Raw genomic sequence first — 27,454 nt, 5'->3', positions numbered from 1 at the left:
CAGCCAACCATGCCCAGAGGCAGCAAATGTCCAACAGCAGCTTCCCCACAGAATTCCTCCTCCTGCCATTCTCAGACACACGCGAGCTGCAGCTCCTGCACTTCGGGCTCTTCCTGGGCATCTACCTGGCTGCCCTCCTGGGCAACAGCCTCATCCTCACAGCCGTAGCCTGCGACCACCGCCTCGACACCCCCATGTACTTCTTCCTCCTCAACCTCTCTCTCATTGACCTGGGCACTATTACCACCACTGTTCCCAAAGCCATGGCCAACTCCCTCTGGGACAAAAGGGCCATTTCCTATGCAGGTTGTGCTACCCAGCTTTTTATGTTTGCCGTCTTTCTCACAGCAGAGTTTTCTCTCCTTACCATCATGGCCTACGACCGCTATGTTGCTATCTGCCAACCCCTGCACTACGGGACAATAATGGCCAGCAGGACTTGTGTCAATATGGCAGCAGCTGTCTGGGGCAGTGGCTTTCTCAATGCTGTGCTGCACACTGCCAATACCTTTTCCCTTTCATTCTGCCAAAGCAATGCCCTGGACCAGTTCTTCTGTGAAATTCCCCAGATCCTCAAGCTCTCCTGCACTGATGCCTACCTCCAGGAAATTGGGCTGCCTGTTTCTCAGCACTGCTATATTTACCTACCTGAAGCCCCCCTCCATCTCTTTTCCATCTCTTGACCTTTTTCTGGCAGTTTTATATTCAGTGGTGCCTCCAGCAGTGAACCCCCTCATCTACAGCATTGAGAACAAGGAGCTCAAGGTTGCAGTTAGGAAACAAATATGTGGGATATTTTTCAATACTTATAATGATCCCTTCACCCTCCAATAATGAATCCTAGTACATCCCCTTCCAGGCTGATGTTTATAACTTCCCTTCCCTTCCCTTCCCTTCCCTTCCCTTCCCTTCCCTTCCCTTCCCTTCCCTTCCCTTCCCTTCCCTTCCCTTCCCTTCCCTTCCCTTCCCTTCCCTTCCCTTCCCTTCCCTTCCCTTCCCTTCCCTTCCCTTCCCTTCCCTTCCCTTCCCTTCCCTTCCCTTCCCTTCCCTTCCCTTCCCTTCCCTTCCCTTCCCTTCCCTTCCCTTCCCTTCCCTTCCCTTCCCTTCCCTTCCCTTCCCTTCCCTTCCCTTTTTTATTGTCATGATGACTGTTTGTGTTCATTACATTCCTACATAAATATTTTAATTTCCCCCATTGCTATGAATGAATGAAACTGTTCTGTCTCATATGGAGGCTGTATAAATGTGCAACAATACTTTAAGTGAGTCAGAGAAGACTTTCTCATAGCATCTGTGTAATAAAATGTAATCACACATGTTCAATGCAAGGCCTTGTGCACCACAGCTCCCTCGCTTTGCAGAGCAGCACCGCCAGCTCAGCGGCTGTGGGCAGCATAAGCAGGGGATGCAGGAATGGCTGCTCAGGCCATACCAGATGTGCTGGGTTTGGGGCAAGGCTGTGTGGGACATGGGATGTCCCGGGAGAAGAGCAGTGTGCTGAGTGTGTGCAGTGGTGCAGCCTGAGGATCCCCAGGGCCAAGTTGGTGGGAGTGGGGCGGGGAGAGGGGAGTGTCAGTGCATCTCCTGCAGCAAGGACACTGCCACTGACCTCCCCTGTTTCATTTGCAGCTTTGGGGCCAGCACAGCCTGACTGCTCTGCTGGGCTGGACTGGGGAGAGGACAGGGAGGTGTGGAGAGCTGGGGAGGGGCTGGTCTGGTCTGGCCTACTGAAAGAGACAGGGATGAGCAGCAGAGAACGGTCTGGGCTCGGCCCTTGTTCTCTTGACACCCTGGCAGATGCTGCCATAGGACAATGGTCCCAGAGCAGCCCCTCACAAACACCTTTCCCAGCACTGGGCTCTCCTTCCAGCTCACACAAGCGGTTTGTTTCTACATGAAAGGACACCAAATGACTACATCAGGAATCCTTGTTTCCCTTGTCCATATGAGACTGACAATAGTATTGGTGCAGTGAGATGGACCTATGTGAGCACAAGACTATAGACTATAGTCTTGTGCCATAGACTATAAACTATGGGTGTCATCATTTCCTCTGGGACAAACGGTTTCTTGGTTTCATTTCCTTAGAGGATAATGTCCCCTGAGAATCGACCTGAAGGAATTTTTCAGCTCCTACAACATTTTTCTGCCAAGATCTTGATGTTTCTCTTAAACACACATTCAGTGCTTGATTCACTTGTTCATACAAAGGTGGCAATTTCCTCTAAAGCAATCCTGGAGGAGCTGAAGGTCCAAAGGGAGAAACATGAGTCTGGATGTGTGGGAGGCCTTCTGAAGCCGGAACTGGTTGGCAGGCAGAGTACCTGCGGGATTGTGCAGGGCACAATCCCCTGCACCCAATGCTCCTGGGGGGAGTGGGCTGGGAAGAGGCCTCCTGAGCACAGCAGCTCCTTGTAGTCCTGTGGATGCTGGCTGTGAGGTCACTTCTGTCCCAGCACCTGTCTGGCCAACAGCATGGAGGCAGAGCCTCTGAGGTCACAAAGGCCCTCAGAAAGCTACCCCCAACAGGGTGATTTATTTTTTGAGGATGGAGGAAAACTGGGAGAATGAAGGTGGGAAATCTGGTGGAGACAAGAGGGGTTTGGCTAACTGAAAGGAACTCTGGTGGAGACAAGAAGTGTTTGGCTAACTGAAAGGCTAACACAGCTAACAGAAAGGAAAGATCTGGAAGAGGTGAGAGGGGTCCAGGTAAGACTTTGAGCTGAAACACTTACTAGGAAAACATGCAGGTCAAGCCCTGGCAATATTTCTAAGCAGTAACCGTAAGCCCTACCCCTACATCTAAATGCTATCCCTCTCTCTGCAAGGAATCCACTACTAACCTCAAACCTCACCTGGCGTGGGTCAACCAAGTCCCAAACCCATAAGGCCTTACCATACACTCTTAGCTCCTTTCTCACCTGAAGAAAATCCCAAAAAATAACATAGTCTCTACACTACACACAGACTGGAACCCAAAGCAGTAAACACAGGCCTCCCTCTGATACTCTGCCCAACCACTAACCCTGGAAGGCAAGATCTAATCCCTAAACCCTAACCTGAACACGTAATTCCCAAATCCTGCATTCCTGTGGTCTAGACACCTAACTGAAGCTGTTTGAACTCATGAGGCTGGGCAGGGCTTGAGAGGTCCTGCAACAATCCCTTGGTCTTGGAGGAGGTAAATGAGGTGACATGGATGTGGTCAGGTCACAGGACACAAGGAGGCAATGGGTGGAGATGTTCTGCTGAGATCAGCTGTGATTCAGGGTCTGAGGAGGCAGCAGGAGGCCCATGGTTGTACAGGTGTGTGTTGGAGCAAATTCTCAAAGCTTGTTTGACTATTACTTGAATTCTAAAGGCTGGAAATACTGCACTGAGCACTTTGGGGATCTTTCCAGCCCAGATCAGGGTTAGCACATGCCCTGAGTCAAGCTCCAGTATCTCTGCAGAGACCCCTTGGTCCTGGAATGTCCAAGGTGTGTGTCACCCAATGTGTCCTGTAAGGAAATGCACAGGTGTGCAGAGGTGGCCTGTGGTAGTGCAGTCCTTGTTGCTCTGGGATGTGTGTGGATGTGTTTGGGTTTGGTACAAACACCTGGACTGGTTTCTAACCTCCCACCTAAGCACAAGTGAGAAATAGCTCAACCCCTGCCAAAACCCTCCTTGTTTTATCTCTTCCATGGAGGGCAGAGCCAAAAAACCTCAGAGCAGTTCTCCCAGGTTTTGCCTCTGCTAGAAGGCTTTCACATGCCTTGCCATTGCCGGCTCATGGGTCTGCTGCTGCTTGTCTGGGCTCTGTTTTTACTTTGCGGGTGGGAGGTTGTATTGGACTTACATGGAAAATGTTTTGTAGCAGGGGGCAGCTGCAGGGCTGGTGTCTGTGAGGAGAGTCCAGAAGCTGCCCCTTCTTAGACAAGAGCCACTTCCAGCTGGCTCCAAAAGGGACATGCTGCTGGCCAAACTCAGCCAATGAGTAATGCTGTTTCTACATCTGTGAGAGCTTTTTAAAGAATGGGGTTGAAAATGACATGAGGGAATAGCTGGGAGAGAAGATTGAGAAACTGAGAGAGAAAACAACCCTGCAGACACCAAGGTCAGTGAAGAAAGAGGGTGAGGTGGTGCTCCAGGTGCTGGAGAAGTTCTCTATGAGACCTGTGGTGCACCGTGTTGGAGCAGATCTCCACACTGCAGCTGATGGAAGACCCCATGTGGGAGCAGGTGGATGTGGCCTGAAGGAGGCTGCAGCCCTTGGAGAGCCCCTGCAAGAGAAGACTCTGTGTCAGAACTGTGGAGAGGAGCCCAGCTCTAGACAGCCCCTCACGTTCGGGATTTTCTTCTGAGGAGAAACTTATATCAGCCATTTGACAGATGCTGCACAGGCATCTGGACATGACTCAGGATGGCATCACCCTTCAAGAAGGAATTACCTTTGGGATTCCCTCAAAGGACAGAATTCCTCTCTGTGTCACAGCTTGAGTCACTGCACTGTGAATGCTGACCGAGGTCCCACCATGACAGATGCAACCTCATGCTTCCCTGCAGCCACCCCTCCAGTGTTCCTGAACTACCATTGACAATGCAGACTCAAGCAAACAGAGACAAAAGGGAATGCAAGAATGCCAGTGCTGTACAAACTCAACAACAATGATACATGCTAGCAAGTAACTGGAACAAGAGCTGAGAACCAGCTCATCACAAGCACCAAATTCATGCTTAGTTGGTTTGAAAGGACTGAGCACAGGGCATCACAAGAAGCCTAATAGCAGGAGCTACATCTTCTCAGTGTGGACTCAACAACAACAACCCCGCAGAATGACAACCCATCCGTCTGCTCATGGCTTGGACAGGTATACAGTCTGCTGGCTGAAGAACTGTCTGGATAGCCATGCTCAAAGAGTCTGAGTGAAGAGAGATCAATCCAGTTGGTGGATGGTCGTGGGTGGCATTCCCCAGGCCTCTGTACTGGGTCCAGCTTTGTTTACTATTTTGATGGATGATCTGACTGAGAGGATCAAGTACACCCTTAGTACATTTGCAGATGATAACAAGTTAGTTGGGACAGTTGGTCTTCTTGAGGAAGGAAAGCTTTTCAGAGGCATCTGGAAAGGCTAGATTGATGGACTGAGTCCAATCACATGACATTCAACAGTGCTTCTGGACTTGGGTCATAACAAGCCCATGCAGTACCATAGGCTTGGGGAAGAGTGGCTGGAAAGCTGTCCAGAAGAAAAGCCCCTGAGGATGTTGGTCAACAGCCAGCTGAGCATGAGCAGCCACCCCCTGTCATGGGCAGGGACTCTGACATCTTCCAATAGATCATCTGTGATTATGAGGTCACTGTCAGCTGAAGATCTGATAGGCCACGAGCAGGCCCATGGCAGGTGAATATTCCTGCGATGCCAGTGGTGCCTGAGTAGCTGACAGGCCGAGAACAAACATGGCCTGTGCTAGATACTGGGAGGACCCTGGTGCCTGAGAAGCCAGGAGGCCAGGAATAAGCACATGGCTTGTGTGGGTCTGTGGGGAGCTCATTGGTGATCAAGTAGCTGATAGGTCAGGGCAAGGCCCATGCATTGTACCTGTGAGGCCACTGGTGCCTGAGGAGCTGGCAGACCAAGAATTGTGTAGGTGTTTGTGAGGTCATTGCTGTCTGAATGCAGGCCAGGAACAGGCCCATGGCAAGTGAAGATGCTATGGCATCACCTGGAGATTGGTTGAACCGAATTTTGAAATATCCTGCTCTGGAAATAATTGAAGATCAGTGAGACCAACTTCAGCCAACAGAATAAAATTAAATTATATGTATCTAAAAAACTATAAAAGATTTATAACAAAAATACAAAAAATATATGTATATATTTATAAATATACATATATTGAACACTATATGTATGATATTTATAAAAACTCATAACATACTATTTAATACAATACAATATATATTATTTAAATAAAATAAAAACAAAAAATAATTATATATTATACATTATATAATATAACACATATATAATATATTATACATGTTATATATTATAAATATATATTATATATATATTATATATATATATGTTATATATTATATAATTATATAATTATATAATTATATAATATATAACATAATATATTATTTATTGTATTATATATCATACTATATATATAATACTCTATATAATATAATATTATAATATATAATAATATGTGTATGTATAATATAATATAATATAATATAATATAATATAATATAATATAAAATAATATATATTACATATTATTATATATTATATTATTATTAAATATATACTATATAATATATAGTGTATATATATGCTATATACTATATACTATATACTATATACTATGTACTATATATATAGTGTATATTATATAGTATATTCTATATAATATAAAGTATATAGTATATAGTATATAATACATAATAACATAGCACAACATAACAATAAATATATTGTATGATAATACAATATTATATGATATGATATAATATATTAGTAAAATATAAATTAGCAGAATATATATTTTCATATGTATTTACCATATTTATTTATTTATTTAAAATTATATATATATATATATATATACATATATATGAAACTGTACATCTGAGAGCATTGTCCCAACACTTCTTGGACTCTGCCAGGCTTGGAGCTGTGAGGAGGCTGGGAGGCACCGCAGGGCCATGCCTGGGCACGGGGCCAGGAGGAAACCACCGTCTTCCTGCCCGGGCGCCATGTCACGTGGGCTGCGGTTTGTGCACCTGCAGTGGCAGGCAGGCTCCAGCTCCCAACCCGCCGCGGGGAATAACGGCCCCTGGGTGACACGCTGAGAGCCAGGGAGACGCCTGAGGCTCTGGGCTGCAGCTCTGCTGCCAGGGCAGGCCCTGGACCAGCTCTGGCTGCTGCCGGGACCCCACAGGAGGCTCCCTGGGGAGGGACGGGACAGCCAGCACCCCCATCATGGGGCTCTGGCCCTGCCCAAGGGCCTTTCTCAGCTGCTGCTGCCAGCACAGAGGGGGCTGTAGCAGGGGCAGGGGCTGGTCCCTTCCCAGCCTGACACAGCCCCACTGCAGGACCAGTCCCCTGGATCCCATGGTGCAGGGCCATCCAGACAATCTCACCTTGGGCTCTTGGATGCTACAGCTCAGGAGATGCTCCGTGCTCCCACAGCAGGCTGCAAGGGGTGTCAGAGCCATCTGCCCCCACACCCAGCCCTACCCCACGATGATGTCCCACCGCAGTGACGTGAGACCCGCAGCGGAGCCGTCCCTCATATATGGTCATGAAGAGCGCTGGAGAAGTTCATTGGAGAGCTGGGCTGCGTCGGAGGGGAGATAAGTGCCGATATCGTCTAAAAAGGTGCCTGCTGCTTCGATTGGCTCCTCCTGCAGCTGGGACAGCATCTGCACAGATATATTGCCCTCCCATCATCTCCATTTCACCGTGGGTCCCCAGGAGCTCCAGCAGCAGGGCCGTGCTGTCAGGACAGGAGCCTCAGGATGGGGACAGAGGGACTCCTGTCCCCTTGGGTGCTGTGTCTGCTCCTCTGGGTGCAGCCTTGCAGAGGTAAGTGCCAGCTTCTCTGTTCCACAGCCTTGGGACAGTGGGCGGCAGTGGGTTCATTGGGATGCCTCTGGGAGTGGGGTTGCCTTGCAGGCACCACTGAAATGAGAGGCAGAAGGTGCTCAGTCTCTCAGCTCTGTTCTTTAATCTGTGCCTGTCTGGGTGGGAGGGGGTAATCCATTTTCATATCTCCCATGTTTTTGGCAGCCCAAGCCTGACTTCATTTCTAGACACCTTGTCCTTGGGTACCTTTCTGGGACCCCTTGTTCCCCAGCACTGTGCCTCTGCATCTGGAGGAGTCCCAGACAGTGAGAGTGGCCCTCAGTGAGCTCCAGGGCACAGCCAATATCTCGGGTGCCCCAGAGGGGTTGTGTGATGTTCCCTGCCCCTGGGATCTGGGGAAACACGGACTCCAGGAGGGCAGGTTTTGTCCCATTAACAGAAGGGGACTGAGGCATTTGCACCGAGAGGTGTTCTTCTTGGGGGCCCTGGTCAAGCACAGGGGCCAGTCTGACAGCAGGGATGGGGAAGGGATGTGGGCTGTTGGTATCCTTGTGGTCAACCCAGAAAGTGGGTTTGGGAGGTGCCTGTGGCAGACAATGGGCAATGGAAGCTGCTCACGGGCATGGGTCTATTTGGGGGACACTGGGAAGGGGAGGAGTGGGAGCCCCGTACAGGGCTGGGGGCTGTGTGGGGGTGGGCATGGGTGGGGGCAGGGTTCCGCTGGGGTGGGAGGAGGTGGTGAGGGCTGTGGGGCAGCAAATGGCCCAGGAAGGCTAGAGCTGGGTACCCCCAGCCCAGTGTAGCCCATGGGGAGAGGAGGAACCCCCCGCTGCCCCTGAGATAGCCTATGGGGACTGGGATCCACCCTGGGAACTGGGAGTCTGCCTGGGGAGGGGGTCCTCACGGACACACAATGTGGGGCTCAAAACTCTCCTGACCCTTCCTGTGTTGGTGTTTGAAGGGGCTGCGGAGGTGAGGCTGGCGGATGGCGGCAGTCGCTGTGCTGGGAGAGTGGAGGTGAAACATCAGGGCCAGTGGGGGACCGTGTGTGATATCTCCTGGGACATGTCCGATGCCGCAGTGGTTTGTAGGCAGCTGGGCTGTGGGGTTGCTCTCGAAGCTCCTCGGAGTGCACAATTTGGGCCAGGATCTGGGCCCATTTGGATGGATGCTGTTTTCTGTAATGGCAAGGAGTCTGCCCTGTCTGACTGCACATACAGAAGACGGGAGGTATCTTACTGCTATCACAGTGAGGATGCTGGAGTGACATGCTCAGGTAAGGACTGAAATTCTTCCGTACCTCTGGGATGAGGACGCTTCTAAGGGACCTGGCTGTGACCTCAGGAAGCAACAAGTGGACACCAGAACATGGCTCTGTGTGTCAAGTTGCACTCTGAGCTGGGTCTGTCACTGCTGGTGTCCCTTGTCCCTGGGGAAAACCCAGAGGGAGTACACCCAGCCTGGCCTTGAAGCTGGAGCAGCCAAGCCTGGGGAGGTGCCTGGGTCTGGGAGAGGAAAGCCCCCACCCTTCCCCATTGTGCTGCCTGGTTCCCATCTTTCTCCTCCATTCACCCAGGCCCTGTCTGGCAGGCTGGTCCCTATGCCAGGGAAATCTAGAGCAGCTCCCCCAGCCACCAGCAGCCTCAGGGAAGGGCGTGCAATGGCCCAGGACTTTTGGGTTGTACCCCCAGCAGACAAGAGAACCTCGGCCAAAGCAGAGGGGCTGCTCAGAGGTCAGGAGCACTGGGCTTGTGCAGAGGAACATGGTGGAAAGTGGCACCTTGTTCCTGTCCCGGGGTCACCCCATGAGAGCCAGTCCCTGGAGACATGGCCCCTCCAGGCAATGCTGACCCACTGCTCAGCCTCTCCTGCCTGCTCTGTGCCCCAGGGGCTGTGCCAGCACCTCCTGGCTCTCCTCTCTGCCTGCCCTCACACCAGGAGCTTGTGTCAAACCAGGGCTGCTCTCTGCCTGCTTTCCTGACCCATGCATGGTAGGTGGCTGGGGACATGCATGCCCAGCACCACACTGTCCCTACCAGAGGACCCCCCTTTGCGAAGGATCCCCCGATGTGCCCCATGTAACAGCAGCTCCCCAAGAGCCCCATCATTCGCTGAAAACAGGGGGGCTTTTTGGCAGATCCAAGGATTTCTTCTAAATGGCCTGAGCCTTGTGGGGCAGAGCAGGCTGAAGTAGCCCTGAGTTCCTGGGCCTGTTTCCCCGGGCCCACGTGCTGCGGGTGCTGCAGTGCTGGGTCTGGGGCCGGGCAGCCCAGGGGCTCCGGGCAGCAGCAGTTTGAGCGGTGTCTGCAGCTGGGGGCTTGGAAAAGAGGACATGGGTGCTGGGCTGGTTTCTGAGGAGCAGCAGGGGGGCCCTGACCTCTCTGTGCCACCAGCACATTCTGAGAGCTGCTGGGCTGGCTGGGGGACTCTGCATGTGGCTGCCTTAGGGATGAGGTGGGCATGGAAGTGCCAGAGGGCTCTGGGAACTCACAGGTCTCCTTGGTTGCTCCAGGATTTGTCCGGCTGGTTGGAGGGGACAACCCCTGCTCAGGAAGTGTGGAGGTCTACGACAGGGACCAGTGGAAAGCTGTCTGTCACTCCCACTTTGGTGCCAAAGCTGCCGAGGTGGTGTGCAGGGAGCTGCAGTGTGGCACAGCCCTGTCTGTCCATGGGGCAGCTCAGCTGGGAGAAGGGGCTGGTCCTGTCTGGGACAGAGAGCTGCAGTGTGTGGGGAATGAATCCGTCCTCTCCTTCTGCCCCACGGGGGCCCCCAAGGACAAGGCCTGCACCCACAGCAATGGCACTCATGTCACCTGCACACGTAAGGACTTGGGGTGGGATGGTGCCCACGGGGGCTGTGGTGGGGGAAGGAGAGCAGGGTGGGCACTGGGCTGTGCTGGGTGGGGGACAGGTGGGGTGAGGTGGTGGTCTGCAGCCCAAAAATTAGAGTGCTGCAGGAGGAGAAAGGCACGCTGTCCCTTTGGCCTCTCCTGCAGCTCCTGTGGGAGCAAGAGCACAAATGTGGCCTCTCTCACCCTCCTTTGTCCTTGAGTACACAGGGTTCAGGCTGGTGAACGGCAGCACAGCGTGTGAGGGCAGGGTAGAGGTGGAGGTGCTGGGGACGTGGGGGACCCTCTGTGCCTCCCGCTGGGACCTCTCGGACGCCCACGTTCTGTGTCGGCACCTCGGCTGTGGCTTTGCTGAGTCCATTCCTGGAGGAGGGCATTTTGGGAGAGGAACCGGCCCCGTCTGGAGAGACTCGTTCCACTGTGACGGGACTGAAGCCCACCTGGGGCAGTGCCCGGTGACTGCCCTGGGGGCCTCGCCGTGCTCCCAGGAGAACGCTGCTGCTGTCATTTGCTCAGGTGAGTGCTGGGCAGTGCTGCAAAGTCCATTTTCCCCTGGTGTGTGACACGGCCACACAAATTTGGGGAGCTCATGGCAGAGCCTGGCTGAATGTCTGCTCTCACCAGGCCTAACTCACCCCATGCCCCTGCGGTTGGTGGGCGGAGGGAGCCGGTGCGACGGGCGCGTGGAGGTCTTCCAGCACGGGACGTGGGGCAGAGTCCTGGATGAGCAGTGGGACATGCAGGAGGCCAGCGTGGTGTGCCGGCAGCTGCAGTGCGGAGAGGCAGAGGCAGCCTACACCCCCGTGAGGGCCGAGCGAGGACGAGGACCTGTGGGGCTGCGTGGGGTGCGGTGTGCAGGGCACGAGGCTGACCTGAGCCTCTGCAACACCTCCCTGCCTCAGAGCATGCCAACAGAAGGGATCATGGAGGACGTGGGGGTCGTGTGCCGGGGTGAGTGGTGCTGCACGTCCCCCAGTTTCAGGTCCAGGAGGGCAGCCAGCCCCTGACAGCCAGGGTTCTCCCTGCTGCAGGGAGCCGGCGGGTGCGGCTGGTGGACGGGGCCGGGCGCTGTGCCGGGAGAGTGGAGATCTACTACCAGGGGCGCTGGGGCACCGTCTGTGACGACGCCTGGGACCTGGCCGACGCCGCTGTCGTTTGCCGCCAGCTGGGCTGCGGAGGGGCCCTGGAGGCAGCCGGCTCTGCTCGGTTTGGGGAGGGCTCAGGGCAGATCTGGCTGGATGGCGTCAACTGCTCCGGGGCTGAAGCTGCTCTCTGGGACTGCCCTGCCGAGGCCTGGGGGCAGCACAACTGCAGGCACAAGGAGGACGCAGGAGTCATCTGTTCAGGTCTGTGCTGGGAGCAGGACTGGGAGACGTGGACAGTGAGGCCGGGGTGAGGGTAGAGCCAAGGCCCTCAGTGGCTGACATCCAAGGATGTCCCTGTGGCCTTTCCTCCTTCCAGAGTTCACGGCCCTGAGGCTGGAGAACAGCGACGGCTGCTCTGGGCGCCTGCAGGTTTTCTACAACGGGACGTGGGGCAGCGTTTGCTCCAACTCAATGACCACCAAGACGGCGTCACTGGTGTGCAAGGAGCTGGGCTGCGGGAATGAAGGAGAACTGAAAACAGATTCTAACTATGCCAAGCTGTCTGGTACTGCATGGCTGGATCACGTGGAATGTGGGAAGAGCAACAGCTCCTTCTGGCAGTGTCCCTCTGCTCCCTGGGATCCGCAGTCGTGTGATGACAGCCGAGAAGAGACCCACATCACCTGCAATGGTAAATCTCAGCCATCAAAACACCAGGTCCTGTTCCCCAATGGGTATGGTGAAATGCAGAGAAGGAACCCAGAGGGGCTTTGACTTCCTGCATTAGACCCTGTTGCTACTGGTACACAAAGGTGTCTTCAGCTCTTGGAGCCACCCATGTCCACCAGCAGCAGTCAACAGCCGGGCTGCCAGCAGCCCCTGGGGGATGCAGAGGCAACTCCAGGCAAGGTCTGAGAGGAGACCATACAGGGCTTTCAGGAGTCTCCCCTCCAGGGACAGCCTCCTGCTGCTCTGTGAATCAGGGACCCTGTGGGGACGAGCACTTGGGTCCCCCCTGCAGTACCGTGTGTGTCCCCTGAGTGAACAGGGTTCTGCTGCTGCCCTGACCCAGGCAGCATGGGGATGTGCGAGCAGAGGTCAGCCCTGCGCTCTTCTGCATGACCCCCAGAACAACCCTTTTCAGCCCAACTTCTCTTTCCTTTGGGACATGGACAGAAAGGCCGCAGGTGGCTGCATGCCCCAACTCCACCAGCTGCACAGGTAGGGAGCTGCCCCTGCACGTGCCCCCCTCACCTGGCAGGGCTGTCCCAGCTCTCCTGGTGCCATGAGACATCGCTGCCTCCCCAGACAGGGAGAAGATCCGTGCTGTGGGAGGCAAGGACGGCTGCTCGGGCAGAGTGGAGATCTGGCACCGCGGCACCTGGGGGACGCTGTGTGACAATGCCTGGGACATGCGGGACGCCGAGGTGGCGTGCAGGCAGCTGGGCTGTGGCCCCGCGCTCTATGCCCGGGGCCAGGCTGCTGCTGGAGAGGGGACGGGCCCCATGTGGCTGATGGAGTGCAGGGGGACGGAGCTGTCTCTGCAGGACTGCTGGGCCCAGCCAGGGGACAGCGCTGCCTGCCAGCATAAGGCAGATGCGGCTGTGCATTGCTCAGGTGAGCAGTGGGGCTGGGAGACATGGCTGGGGGCTTGGCAAGGAGCTGGCTTGGGCATCTACCCTGATGGATCCTGGCATGGCCCCAATGCGGGACCAAGCAAGGGTTTCCCTGCAGAGTGGGAGGCTGGTGGTGGGTGGGGAGCAGCCTCTGTGGGGCTGGATGTGCCAGCACATCCCCTGGGCTGCCTGCACTGTCCTGTGAGCAGCCCAGAGCAGTGGTGCTGGGCCCTGTCCCTGCCACCATGCTCAGCCCCAAAGGAGGGACAATTCAGGTGGCACATGCTGGGGTCATTTACCAGGGAGGCTGCCTGGTGCCACAGCCCCAGCCTCTCAGCCCAGCTCTCCTTCTGCTCCCCTGCAGCTGCACCCAGGACAGCAACACCCCCCCCACAAGCGGGTAAGCTCTCCTTCCCCAGGGCTGGGTCTGTCCATGTCCACGCTGTGACCCACAGCCAGGGGAAGGGGCTCCTTGCTGGGCTGTGAAATTGAGGGAGTTGGGAGAAGTCTGTGATGGGGGGAGTTGGGGTTGGAGCAGGGTGGGAGCTGCCCCATCACCCAGCCCTATCCACCCCAGCCCCTCCTGCCTTGTGTGGTCAGGAGTGGCATGTCCTGCCCCCGACCTCTCCCTTGCTGCCCCTGCCATGTTCCTGCCCATGCAGATCCCCCACAGAGCCGTCCGACCACCAGCAGTGAGGGACTCTCTGTGCCTGTTGTCATCTGCATCATACTGGGGGCCCTCCTCTGCCTGCTCCTGGCCCTCCTGGCCGGGCAGGTGCGAAGCGCCAGGGCTCGGCGCAGAGGTGGGTCCTTCCCCCAGTGGTCCTGGGGGGGAGATGCCTCTTGGCAGGGCTGGGGGTGTTGGTGTCCTGGGGCACAGAAACAGAGCCGTGTGCTGCCTCCTGCCCCATGTGCTGCCCCACTGACTGACAGACCATGGGGCACCAACATCAAGGGGTGGAGAGAGCCCAGAGCCTGAGGCATCAGTTCTGGGGTGAGAAGAGAAATGTGAGAGCTGGACTGGGTGAGAAGGGGAGGATGCACTGCTGGCAGTGCTCTGGACAGCTGTGGCAGGAGGAGCATGGGGCAGTGGAGTCCATCACTGTGGTGTCAGCCACCTCCCAACAGGACACGGGCTGTGGTATTGCTGTGTGGGGCAGAGATGGAGCAGCTCCATGTGGAGGAAAAATGTGGGAATTGGTGCAGGGTCTGCACTGGGACGTGACCCAGGGACCAAAGGGGAACAAGGGCTGTCTCCAAAGGGATGGTGCGAGGCTGACTGTGCCCCAGACCATCTCCATGGGAATGCTGCTCTCCCTGGGGATGTGGCTGCAGTGCCAACACAACACAGTGGGGCTGTGCTCTGGGGACAGCCCTGTGCTGGCCCCGATAATGGGGCTGCGGGAGCCCAGTGGGGTCCTGTCCCTCTCTGCCCATTCCCAGACCAGCCCTGCCTCTGTCCCCAGGCTCCGGGAGAGCTGGGGAGCCCTTCCCTGAGGCCGTGTACGAGGAGATCGCTTACAGCCTGGCGTGGGAGAAGCAGGCGAGGTTCAGTCTCTCAGGTGGGTGCAGGTAACCTGCGGGGGCACATCTGCTGTGTCCATTCTCCCTGTCTCAGACCAGGGCTGTGCCCTGCAGCTCCTGCCCATGGTCCCTGAAATGGTTGGACCATGGGGTCTGTGGGAGAGCATCCAGGTGTTGGCCCCCACAGAGGAGCTTCCTCCACACCAGCTCTGCCCATCCCAGAGGGGATAGCCCCTCTCTGCTTGTCCCTGCACCTTATTGAGTGCCAAGGGTTAAGCAAAGGGCTGTCCCAGGCCAGCTCTGGGAACCTCTCTGGGAAGTGCCTTGTCCCAAGGGAACTGGTCTCCTGCCCATGCACCCCCAGCTCTGTGGGTGTCCATCCCCAGCAGTGCTGACCACCAGTCAGGGCAGCAGGGCTCATCCCACAGCACCCACTGCAGCTCTCTGCAGCCTCCTTTTCAGAGGGGTCCCTGACCCAGCTGCAGCCCTACCCCAGGCACATGAGGAGGAGGATGGTCTGGGGCCACACCCAGGGATAAGAGCGGGGGTGGGGGGGGAAGGACTCAATTTCTCCTCCCTGCAGACAGACCAGACAGACAGCAGTGGCCACCGAGTGTTATCAACAGAGCTGGAAGCATGAAGGCTCTTCTGTGACCCTGACACCAGCAGCATGTCAGCCCTGTGTCCCACACACCCTCCCATCCTCTGCTCTGCAGAACATCTCTTCTCATTGCCACCACCTTCCCTCTCCTTTCAGATGTCCCTGTCCTGCCCGGAGGTTACCCAGCAGATGGCTATGATGATGCTGGGGAGGTTTCTGACCCTGGGGAGGATCCTGTCCCTGGGCAGGGGGACTGGGAAGTGCCCAGGACACCAGAGGAAGGAGCTGGGCGCAGGGATGCAGTCACAGGTGAGAGGGCAATGCAGCACTGCCACTTCCTAGGTGCCAACCCCAGGCCTAGGCGAATCCATGCCATATTGAAAGCCTGACCATCCATGGAGAACCTGTCCTGGGATATTTCGTGGGGACTGGGAGAATGGGCCGAATGTCTCAGGCTGGTGAGGACGAGGAAGGTGATAAACAGCCCCGAGGGGCACCCCACAGGCCCAACCACAGCAGCCTGCCTTGTTGCTTACAGGGGGAAGCCTGCACTCCCGGAGAAGTGCTGTGGTCCATGGAGCTGAGGGACACACCTCGTCACCTTTCCTGGGGACCACGGGCTATGACGATGTTGAAGAGGTGTCTCTGGCATATCCCCATGAGGACACCGAGGATGTGACACCACAGTCCCATGCACAAGAGTTCCAGAGCCCCATGCCAGCAGAGCCCAGCCCTGCTGAACAGCTGGGTGCAGCCGAGAGGGAGGAGAGCTCAGTGCCATTGGGAGAGCCGTGAGTGCCAGGGAATGGTCTCCCTTTTCCAGCAGTCAGCAGACACACATGGGTATTTCCCCTCTTGGTATTCCCCTGTTTTTATGCTGTGTGTTGGTATTTCCTCATATTAAAACCCTCTTCCAGTCTTCCCTGCCCAGGTGTCAGGGTGTCTCCCTGAGGTGGATGGAGGGGAGAAGACCTCAAAGATGCAGCAGTTGGGAAGGGGCACATCTTAGAGCCAGCAGGATCGGGGTCTGGCTTTGGGGCTGACAGAGCCCCTGGTCCCTGGACACTATTCCTACTGACAGAGACATTTCCGTCCTGCCAGCCACAGGCATTTTCCAGACAAAGTGGATCTCATGGAAGCCCCATGAGACACTCCCTTGCAGTGCCCACCTTCTGCTGCCTTGGGCCCCCACGGAGCCTAAGGATGCCTGCCCAGCACCCATGGACAGAGATACCTAAGTTGCAAGAGGTGAACGGGGAGACGTCTTGGACCCTTGGGCAGGACTTGGCACCAGCTCCTGTTGGTTCGTCCCCACAGCCCTCCAGGTCTTTCCCAGCAGGCTCCTCTGCTGCAGGCTGGGAGGTGCTTTTGGTAGTGGGATGGTGGGCTGGAACACCTATTGGAGCATCTATTTAATCCCGTTGGGTCAGCTGTCCTGGCTGTTTATAGTCTTCTCTGGGTCAAGAACTAGCTGGAGGACCATGCCCAGCGGGTTGTGGTTAATGGAGTTCAGTCCAGTTGGCGTCCCGTTACAAGTGGCGTCCCCCAGTGGTTGGTACTGGAGCCTAGCTTGTATAATACCTTTATTGATGACCTAGATGAGGGGTTGAATGTACCCTCAGTAAGTTTGCAGACGACACCAAGTTGGGAGGTAATGTTGATCTGCCTGAGGCTAAGGTGGTCCTTCAGAGGGATTGGGATAGGCTGGGCTGAGGCTAATGGGATGGGGTTTAACAAGGCTAAGCACCAGATCCTGCACTTTGGCCACAACAACCCCATGCAATGCTATAGGCTTGGGACAGAGTGGCTGTGAAGAGGAAAGGGACGTGGGAGTGATGATTGATGTTTGGCTGAACATGAGCCGGCAGCGTGCCCAGGTGGAAAGAAGGCCAATGGTATCCTGGCCTGTGTTAGAAATAGTGTAGAGAGCAGCGAGGTGATCATCCCCCTGTACTCAGCTCTGGTGAAGCCACACCTGGAGTACTGTGTTCAGTTTTGGGCCCGTCACTACGAGAAGGACACTGAGGCCCTGGAGCATGTCCAGATAAGGTCAACAAAATTGGTGAGGGGTCTGGAGCACAGGTCCTCTGAAGAGTGACTGAACGAGCTGGGATTGTTTAGTCTGCAGAAGAGGAGGCTCAGGGGAGACCTCATTGCAATCTACAACTTCCTGAAGGGAGGCTGTGATGAGGAGGGGGTCAGACTCTTCTCTCAGATAACTAATGGTAGCACTCGAGGAAATGGCCACAAGTTTCACCTGGGGACATTTAGATTAGATATCAGGAAAAACTTTTTCTCTCAAAGAGTGGTCAGGCACTGGAACGGCCTCCCCAGGGAGGTGGTGGAGTCACCATCCTTGGCAGTGTCCAAGAAGCACCTGTCTCAGGTGCTTTGAGATATGATTTAGTAGCTTAGGGGTAGTATTGATGGTAGGAGGATGATTGGACTAGATGATCTTGTAGGTTCTTTCCAACCCTGTGTTTTTATGATTCTATGATTCTGTGACTAATGGTAACAAGTAATGTGCTTGGGGTCTGACTTTGAATTAGGAAATGAGGTTGGGGATTAGAGCAATGGATGCCTTAAAGGGAGAGAGAAAGCATTAAGGACAGCACTAGATTTTCGGGTTACTAGTTAGAAATATTACCAGGACACAACATGAAGATGTTCCCTGTGAGTGTTGCAGAAGCATCAGCCTTACCTGAATCCCTCTTAAATCTTTAAAATCTTTCCTTTTTGTTAGCGAAACCCCTCTTCTCTCTCCCAAATCCCCCACCGTTATTCTCCCAGCTTTCCCCTGGCCTCACCAAATGTGTCACCCTGTTGGGGACAGCTTTCTGAGGGCCTTTGTGACCTCAGAGGCTCTGCCTCCCTGCTGTTGTCCAGACAGGTGCTGTGACACAAGTGACATCACAGCCAGTGTTCACAGGGCTACAAGGAACTGTTGTGCTCAGCAGGTCTCATCCCAGCCCACCGAGAAGCACTGGGTGCAGGGGGTGCTCTGCACAGTCCCTCAGGTACTCTGCCTGCCAACCAGTTCCTGCTTTGGGAGGTCTCCCACATATCCAAACTCATGTTTCCCCATGTAGGTTTCAGCAACTCCAGGGCATCCTGAAGGAAATGGCCACCTCTGTGTGGAAAACTGATTCAAGAACTGAATGCATATTTTAGAAAAATGTTGAGAACTCTTCAGAGAAGGAGTTGGTGTGAAAGTCATGATGACTAGCATTGGTCATATCCATATCTAGTGAACAAGGACTCAGCCTAGACTGCTCTGTGGTTCCCTTCTCTCTGCCAGGAGGCCAGCCCAGCCCAGACCCTCCCCAGCTCTCCACACCTCCATCTCCTCTACCCAACCCAGCCCAGGAGGGAAACCCAGGCTGGGCTGGCAACAAAGCTGCAAATGAAGAAGGGGAGGTCACTGGAAGTGTCTCTGCTGCTGCAATCTGCAGGAGATAAACACCCCCAATCCACCTTCCCAGACACCCTAGAGCCTCCCAGACCAGCCCTGCTCCCCAGCACATCACAGCACCACACTGCTGGCCCTGGGGCTCCTCAAGCAACACCACTGCACACACACTCAGTGCCCTGCTCTGCTCCCAGGACACACCATGTCCTGCACAGCCTTCCCCCAGCCCAGCACGTCCGGGCTGGTCTGAGCAGCCATTCCTGCAGCCCCTGCCCATGCTGCCCACAGCCCCCCAACTGGCGGTGCTGCTCTGCAGAACGAGGGGGCTGTGGTGCATGGGGCCATGGGGGCACTCAGCAGGGCCATGCTGGTCAGGCTGGTGTGAGATATGTTCATCTGATTCGTGTCAGTATGGAACAATTCTAGGGCCACATGGTATGATGAATGCGACCTTCTTTCTTACATACACTTGTATAACCACATAGGTTATACCACAAATGTATGAGCCATTTATTACACTGGGAAGGCAGAGCCAGATGGTGTCAGGGGCACTGCCACTGACTGCCTCCCACCCAAGTGGTTCTTTGGCCATGGAGGGTGCGCACAGATAGCTGGCCTTCTTCAGAGTCAGAGACTCTTTGAATACAGCTGTGCTGCCCTGCAGCCACAGACTTACCCTGTTCAGGGTTCTGAAGATTTCTCCCACTGTGATCTCTCAGCATCCCCCCTCCACACTGCCTTTAACATCTCCCTCCCTTCTCTCAGCCACCCTTGTCCCCTGCAGGCAGTGTCCCCAGCCCTGCTGCGCTGTGCAGAGGAGCTGCTCCTGGGCAGAGCTGTCTCTCTGCAGTGCTGCCCGCTTACCAGAAGCTCCCCTTGGGCCCAGGAGTCCAGCCTAGGTCAGCAGCACAGGGAGCTCTTGACAAATTCCTGGGACTCTAGAGGAAACAACGTTGAAATAGAATGAAGTTATCACAGATGATCCTTCCATCCACTGGGGAAGGAAACTCATTTCCAGCACTATCATTTCTCATATCAAAAGAAGTATGAGGTTCAAGAATCACCTTTCTGTGTTCTGGTTTTAGGCAGGACACCCATACAGGGATAGGGAGGGATCTGCCTTCATTTGCTGAGGGAAGCTAGGTTGCAGATGACACCAAGCTAGGTGCGTGTGTCGATCTGCTCGAGGGTAGGAAGGCTCTGCAGGAGGATCTGGATAGGCTGCACCGATGGGCTGAGGTCAACTGTATGAAGTTCAACAAGGCCAAGTGCCGGGTCCTGCACCTGGGGCGCAATAACCCCAAGCAGAACTACAGGCTGGGAGATGAGTGGTTGGAGAGCTGCCAGGCAGAGAAGGACCTGGGAGTGATGGTGGACAGTCGGCTGAATATGAGCCAGCAGTGTGCTCAGGTGGCCAAGAAGGCCAACGGCATCCTGGCTTGTATCAGAAACAGTGTGACCAGCAGGGCTAGGGAGGTGATCGTCCCCCTGTACTCGGCTCTGGTGAGGCCGCACCTCGAGTACTGTGTTCAGTTTTGGGCCCCTCGCTACAAGAAGGACATCGAGGTGCTTGAGCGGGTCCAAAGAAGGGCGATGAAGCTGGTGAGGGGCCTGGAGAGCAAGTCCTATGAGGAGCAGCTGAAGGAGCTGGGCTTGTTCAGCCTAGAGAAGAGGAGGCTCAGGGGTGACCTTATTGCTCTGTATAAGTACATTAAAGGAGGCTGTAGCGAGGTGGGGGTTGGCCTGTTCTCCCATGTGCCTGGTGACAGGACGAGGGGGAATGGGCTAAAGTTACGCCAGGGGAGTTTTAGGTTGGATGTTAGGAAGAATTTCTTTACTGAAAGGGTTGTTAGGCACTGGAACGGGCTGCCCAGGGAGGTGGTGGAGTCACCATCCCTGGAAGTCTTCAAAAGACGTTTAGATGTAGAGCTTAGGGATATGATTTAGTGGGGACTGTTAGTGTTAGGTCAGAGGTTGGACTCGATGATCTTGAGGTCTCTTCCAATCTAGAAATTCTGTGATTCTGTGAAGGGTTTCAGCTGAATCAACCAAGGCATCTCATTCTTTGCAATCCAACGGTTAGAAGGAGGCTTTGCTCTCTCACATGCGCAATAAGCCCACAGGAGCTGGGATTTCTTTTGCCTAGGTTCAGGTGGGCACACTCCAGTCTTGTGCAAGTGAGCTAGTCTCAGCTCCCAGCACACTGAATAGAGACAGAGGCCAGGAGGGAGCTGTTCATATGCAAACACCAGGTGACATTGGAGGTGCCAGAGGTGGGCCAAGATATATGCAAGTATCTTCATGCTCTGATCGATTAATTCCAGGAATCAGTTGGGCATCTGGGGACATCATTCTTAAGTGCAGGGAGATTTTCTTGGTCAAATGAAAATGAAACCAGATACCTAAATTAAAGATCATTGATTCTTTTCACTGTTCATTAATATATTCTGAGCAGCCTACAATGGCTTTCATCTGATTTGGTCATTTATGGGTGTCATTTACGATAGGCAGAGCTAAGTGTCTCTCTTCTCCAGTACATGTTCTTACGACATCTGAAGTTTTATCCCTGAGAGGGACAACTGTCTTAGAGTCATAGAATCATTAAGGTTGGAATAGACCTCCAAGATCATCTGGTCCAACCACCCCCCTACCACCAATATTACCCACTAAATCATCTCCCTAAGCACCACATCCAAACTTTCCATAAAGACCCACATGGACAGTCACTCCACCATCTCACTGCGCAACCCATTCCAATGCCTGAACAGTCCTTTTGAGAACAAACATCTCCTAATTTCCAAACTAAACCTCCCCTTAATCAACTTGAAGCCATTCTCTCTAGTCCTGTCACTACTTATCTGTGAGAAGGGGCCAACCCTTAGATCCCCACACCTTCTTTTCAGGTAGTTGGAGAGAGCAATACTGTCTCCCCTGAGCCTCCTCTTCTCCAGACTAAACAACCCCAGTTCCCTCAGCTGCTCCTCATCGGAATTGTGTTCCAGACCCTTCACTAGCTTTGTAGCCCTTCTCTGGACATGCTCTAGGGGCTCAACATCTTTCTTGTACTAAGGGACCCAAAGCTGAACACAGTACTCGAGGTGCAGCCTCATCAGAGCAGAGTACAGGGGGATGATCACCTGCCTGGTCCTGCTAGAAAGACTATTCCTGACACAAGCCAGGATGCTACTGGCCTTCTTGGCCACCTGGGCAAACTGCCGGCTCATGTTCAGGTGAGCATCAAGCAGCGCTCTCAGATCCTTTTCCTCTGCACAACTTTCGAGACGCTCTGCCCCAAGCCTGTAGTGTTACATGGGGTTAATGTGGCCAAAGTGCAGGACCCAACACTTATCCCACTTGCCTCTGCCCATTGACCCATCCTGTCCAGGTCCTTCTGAAGGGCCTACCTACCCTCCAGAAGATCAACACTACCCTCTAACTTGGTGTCTTCTCTAAACTCACTGGGGATGCACTCAATTCCCTCATCCAAATCATCAATAAAAACATTAAAGAGGATGGGCCCCAACACCAACTCCTGGGGAACACCACTGGTGACCAGCTGGATTTCACTCCGATCACCATCAATCTCTGGGCACGGCCATCCAGCCAGTTTTTAACCCAGCAAAGCATGTACCTGTCCAAGCCATGGGCTGCCAGCTTCTCCAGGAGAATGATGTGGAAGACTGTGTCAAAGGTCTTGCTGAAATCTAGGCAGGCTATGCCAACAGCCTTTCCCTCATCCACTAGGCAGATCACCCGTTCATAGAAGGAGATGAGGTTGGTCAGGCAGGACTTGTCTTTCATGAGCCCATACTTCCTGGGCCTGATCTACAGGTTGTTCCACACATGTTGCATGATTGCATTCAAGATAACCTGATCCATCACCTTTCCTGGCACCAAGGTCAGGCTGACAGTTTAAGCACTTTGGTTCAGCTCTACTTTTTGTGTCCCATTGCAATATCTGTATACCCCCAATCTATACATCATGTGCAGCAGTATAAGAACCCATTGATACTGTGCAGACACAGTTCAGTAGTAACTGAAACACTGGTCTGTTTTCAACACCTTTTTGTTCTAAAATTCAAAATGCAGCTCCATAAGAACTGCTCTGAAATAAAACCACAGGGGTTCAAAGAGCTTCAAAGGTTTTGTGTTGGGAAGGATCTTTATAAATCAACCCTCCTGCTCTGGCCAGGTACACATTCCAAGAGACCTGGTCTTAAACACTTTTAAGGGCACCATCCCACAATTTCTCTGGAAAACATGCTCCAGTGCCTCACTAATCTCAGAGTAAAGAATTTCTTCCTAATATGTAGTCTAAATCTACCCTCTTTTAGTTTAAGGCCATTACCCCTTGTCCTATCACTCTATCCCTGATAAAGTGTCTTTCTCCAGCTTTTATGTTCATCCTCTTTAGGTACTGGAAGGTTGCTGTAAGGTCTCCCCAGAGCCTTCTCTTCTCACTTGCCAAGTAGTCCCAGCCTCTCCTTGCAGGAGATGTGGTCCAGCTCTTTGATCATTTTTGTGGCTCTCCTCTGGTCTTGCTCCAACAGGTCCATGTCCTTCCAAAATAGGGGGCCTCAGAACTGAGCACAGTATTTTAAGAGGGGTCTCACAAGAGTGGAAGAGAGGGCAAGAATCACCTCCCCTAACCTCCTAGTTACAGTTCTGATGCTACCTGTGATTTTGCTTTCTGGGCTGCAAGTGCACATTGACTGCTCATGTTGAGTTTTTCAAGCACCAGCAGCCCCAGGACCCACTCCACAGGGCTGTTCTCACTTCATTCTCCACCCAGCCTCAAGCCTGTCAAGACCTCTCTGGAAGGCGTCCCTTCCCTTCAGTGTGTCAACCTCACCACACTGCTTGCTGTCATCAACTTGCTTGACATCAACTTGTCAAAATGTCAAGTGGACAATCCCACTGTCCATGTCACCAAGAATGATGTTAAACTCTTCCAGTCCCAATAACGGTCCCTGAAGAACACTACTCATTGCTGGTCTCCACTTGAACACTGAGCTGTTGACCACAGTAATTTGACTGTGACCATCCAGACAATTCTTTATATCCACTGAGTGGTCCACCCATCAAATCCATGCCTCTCTAATTTAGAGAATGAATGTTATGTGGGATGTGTTGAATACTTTGCACAATTCCAGGGAGATGACCTCAGTTTCTCTTCCTGTATCCAAAAACACTGCAACCCAGTGGGTCAGAAGGCCATCAGATATGTCAGGCATGAGCTGCCCTTAGTGAAGCCATGTTGGCTCTTACCAATCACCTCTTTGTTTGTTATGTCCCTTAGCAGAGTTTCCAGGTGGATCCATTCCATGATCTTGCTGGGCACAGAGGTGGGACTGACTGGACTGTAGTTCCCTAGGTGTGTATACATATGTATTTTTCCCTTTTTAATAGTGGCAGTTCCATTTTCCCTTTGCCATTCAATGGAACTTTGCCAGACTGCCACCGCTTTTCACATGTGATGAGTAGTGGATTTACAAGTTCATTTGCCAGTTCCCTCAGGACTCTGGGATTCATCTCACCTGGTTCCATAGACTTGTGTTGCTTCAGATGCCTTAGATGGTCTTGCACCTAATCTTCCACAGTAGACATTTCGACATTCTCCCAGTCCCTGCATTTGTCATGTGGGACTTGGGCAGTGTGGCTAGAGCTCTTGCCAATGAAGACTGAGGCAAAGAAATCGAGTACCTCAGCCTTCTGTATATCCTGGGTAACCATGTCTCCTGTTTCCTTCAGGAGAGTGTCCATGTTTTCTGCTGTCTTCCTTTTATCACTGTTGTACTTAGAGAAGCCCTTCTTGTTGCCCTTGACCTTCCTGTCCAGATTGAAGCTTACCATGGCCTTAGCTTTGCTGACTTGATCCCTGGCTGCTCCGATAGTGTCTGTGTATTCCTCCCAGGTTACCTGTCCTTGCTTCCATCTTTTGTAGGCTTCCTTTTTTTTTTTTGTTTTATCATAGAATATCCTGAGTTGGAAGGGACCCTTAAGGATCATCAAGTCCAACTCTTGACACCGCACAGGTCTACCCAAAAGTTCAGACCATGTGACTAAGTGCACAGTCCAATTTCTTCTTAAATTCAGTCAGGCTCGGTGCAGCGACCACTTCCCTGGGGAGCCTGTTCCAGTGTGCAACCACCCTCTCTGTGAAGAACCCCCTTGGCCAGCATCTCCTTATTCAGCCATGTGGCCTCCTGGCCTTTTTGCCTGACTTCCTTTGTGCTGGGATGCATCGCTCCTGAGCTTGGAGGAGGTGATCCTTGAAGATTAACCAGCTTTCCTGGACACCTCTTCCCTTCAGGTCCTTCTCCCATGGTACTCTACAAAGCAGATCCCCGAAGAGGACAAAATCTGCTCTCCTGATATCCAGGGTGATGAGCTTACTGTGTGTCCTCCTTGCTGCCCTAAACATCCTGAATGCCATCAGTTCATGGTCACTGCAGCCAAGGCTGCCTTTAAACTTCACATTCCCCACAAGCCAATCCTTGTTGCTAACAACGAGATTCAGCATTGCACTGGCTAGTGCACAGTAAGTGAACTCCATCCAAATGAACTCCAAATGTATGGGGTCCAGCCAGACAAAGTATACTGGGTAAAAGCTTTGTAGTGGGAAAGAAGGGCTGAGGTGGAAAGCCTGATCCTTCAAGGATGAAGGGTCTGGATGAACGCAGTGGATGTCCCTGTCTCAATCCAAGAAGATGTAAGGCAAGGAGAGAAGAAGACTTGAGATACATCCAGAGGAGCACAGCTGGAGCTGGGACATAGAAAGCCTCAGCTTTTCTGAGACAGAGAGGCCTTGCCTTGTTGGAGGTTGAAGGGAGCAGAGAACCTCTGCAAGCCTTGCTTGCAGCTCTGGGCAGAGAGTTCCTGTCCTTCATGTGTGGCTCCAGGCACTTCCTTGGTCAGTGGTATGTGGGGTATGCAGTGCCAAGTAAAAGACAGTGGTGTGACACCTCCTGGCCTCACTCAGAAGGTGCAAAGAGGGGACGAGCCACAATTGCTAAGAGGACAACATGTTTCCTCCTAGGCCCAGGTGGCAGAGAGACCTGCCATAGCCAAGGGGAAAAGACTTTTTTTTTTCTTGGCTAATGCTTGCCTTGCCAGTGCCCTTGTCCATCTCCGTATCTGGCTGTCCTATGCTGTCCCACACCACTTCATGTTGGTGCATTATCAGTTCATTCTGTACTTCTAAAATGACACACTCATACACACCAGCTGTGTGCCTGAAGGCGGCCTGTCAGCTCCTCAGTCAGAAGTGCCCTGAAACCCACCTGCACAGCCATGGGCCTCCTGCTGCCTTCTGAGAGCCTGAGGCACAGCTGACCTCAGCAAAACATCCCCACCCATCTCCTCCTTGAGCCCGATGACCTGACCAGATCCAGGTCACCTCCCTTGCCTCTTCCAAGACCAAGTGACTGCTGCAGGACCTCTCAAACCCATCTTAGCCTCATGGGGTCAAGCCCCTTCAGTTTTGTGATAAGCATGCAGGAATGACGGATTTGAGGTTTAGGAGTTCTTTTTGCTTTTCATGTTTAGAGATAGGACAGAGTCTTAGAGGGAGGTTTTCGTGTTCTGCTTTGGGAAGCCAGTCAGAGTTTAGTGTAAGGGCTAGATTTTTGGTCAGGTTTTTGTTTGTTTATTTGTTTTTATGGTGTTTTACTGGGTGAGGGCTGGTGTTAAGGCTGGCAATCTAATGCTAATGATTAAAGGCTAGGCATTAGTGAGAGTTAAGACTAATGTTAACAGGTAACATACTTGGGGTTTGACTTCGAGGTAGGATTTGAGGATGGGGATTAGAGCAATGAGTTCCTTCCAGAGCAGGATTTAGTGTAGCCGTAGGTTTTAAGGCTACTGGCCTCCTAATCCTTCCTTTCTCTTAGCCAACCCCCTCTTCTACCCCCAAAATCCCCCACTGTTATTCTCCCAGCTTTCCCCTGGCCTCACCAAATGTGTCACCCTGTTGGGGGCAGCTTTCTGAGGGCCTTTATGACCTCAGAGGCTCTGCCTCCCTGCTGTTGGCCAGCCAGGTGCTGTGACACAAATGACCTCACAGCCAGCATCCAAAGGGACAAAAGGAGCTGTTGTACTCAGGAAGCCTCTTCCCAGGTCCCCCAGGAGCAGTGGGTGCAGGGGATGCCCTGCACAATCTCTCGGGTATTCTTCCTGCCAATTAGCTCATACTGCAGAAGGCCTCCCACATGTCCAGAGTAATTTTTCCTCATGTAGCCTTTATCAACTCCAGGGCATCCTGAAGAAAATCTGTAGAAAAGTGATCCAAGAACTGCTTTCTCAATTTCTTTTGCACAGCTAAAATGACACATGTTCACACCAGCCATCAGCCTGAAGGTGGCACATCAGGTCCTCAGGCAGAAGTGCCCCGACACCCACCTGCACAGCCATGGGCCTCCTGCTGCCTCCTGATGTCCTGAGGCACAGCTGACCTCAGCAGAGCATCCCCACCCATCTCTTCATTGATTCCTGTGACCTGACCAGACCCATGTCACCTTCCCTGCCTCCTCCAAGACCAAGTGATTGCTGAAGAATGTCTCAAGCCCTGCCCAGCCTCATGGGGCCAAATCCCTTCATTTACATCATAAGAGTGCAGGAATGAGGGATTTGAGGTTTGGTTGTTCAGTTTAGAGTTTAGGGATTGTGTTTTACCTTCCAAGTTTAGGAACTGGGCAAGGTCTTAAAGGGAGGCTTGTGAGTTCTGCTTTGGGTAGACAGTCAGTGTTTAGGGTATAAGCTAGATTTTTGGTTAGGGTTTTATTATGT

At 53.2% G+C, this 27,454-nt stretch overlaps 1 protein-coding gene across 1 annotated transcript; it reads left to right on the top strand.

Annotated features, from left to right (window-relative positions):
• Positions 1-10,043: 10,043 nt before the first annotated feature.
• LOC119714688 (antigen WC1.1-like) lies at positions 10,044-23,631 on the top strand. The gene is made up of 13 exons (XM_072030451.1): positions 10,044-10,404; positions 10,634-10,948; positions 11,057-11,383; positions 11,464-11,778; positions 11,894-12,234; positions 12,705-12,738; positions 12,826-13,134; positions 13,498-13,533; positions 13,796-13,936; positions 14,600-14,695; positions 15,415-15,567; positions 15,797-16,049; positions 23,460-23,631. The coding sequence occupies exons 1-13, from the start codon at positions 10,044-10,046 to the stop codon at positions 23,629-23,631; spliced, it is 2,853 nt and encodes a 950-aa protein (XP_071886552.1).
• The last annotated feature ends 3,823 nt before the right edge of the window (positions 23,632-27,454 follow it).

Source organism: Anas platyrhynchos, chromosome W (assembly GCF_047663525.1).
Source record: "Anas platyrhynchos isolate ZD024472 breed Pekin duck chromosome W, IASCAAS_PekinDuck_T2T, whole genome shotgun sequence".
Classification (NCBI taxonomy): Eukaryota; Metazoa; Chordata; class Aves; order Anseriformes; family Anatidae; genus Anas; species Anas platyrhynchos.
The sequence above is the reverse complement of the archived record's forward strand: the minus strand, read 5'-3'. Positions and strand labels throughout refer to the sequence as shown.

What these genes read in the sequence shown, in the direction of transcription:
- LOC119714688 (XM_072030451.1), top strand. Translation starts at nt 10,044, where the DNA reads ATGGAAGTGCCAGAGGGCTCTGGGAACTCACAGGTCTCCTTGGTTGCT. An exon ending in CACTCATGTCACCTGCACAC is followed by an intron (nt 10,405 to 10,633) that starts GTAAGGACTTGG and finishes CCTTTGTCCTTG; the next exon opens with AGTACACAGGGTTCAGGCTG. An exon ending in TCAGTGCCATTGGGAGAGCC is followed by an intron (nt 16,050 to 23,459) that starts GTGAGTGCCAGG and finishes TTCTCCACCCAG; the next exon opens with CCTCAAGCCTGTCAAGACCT.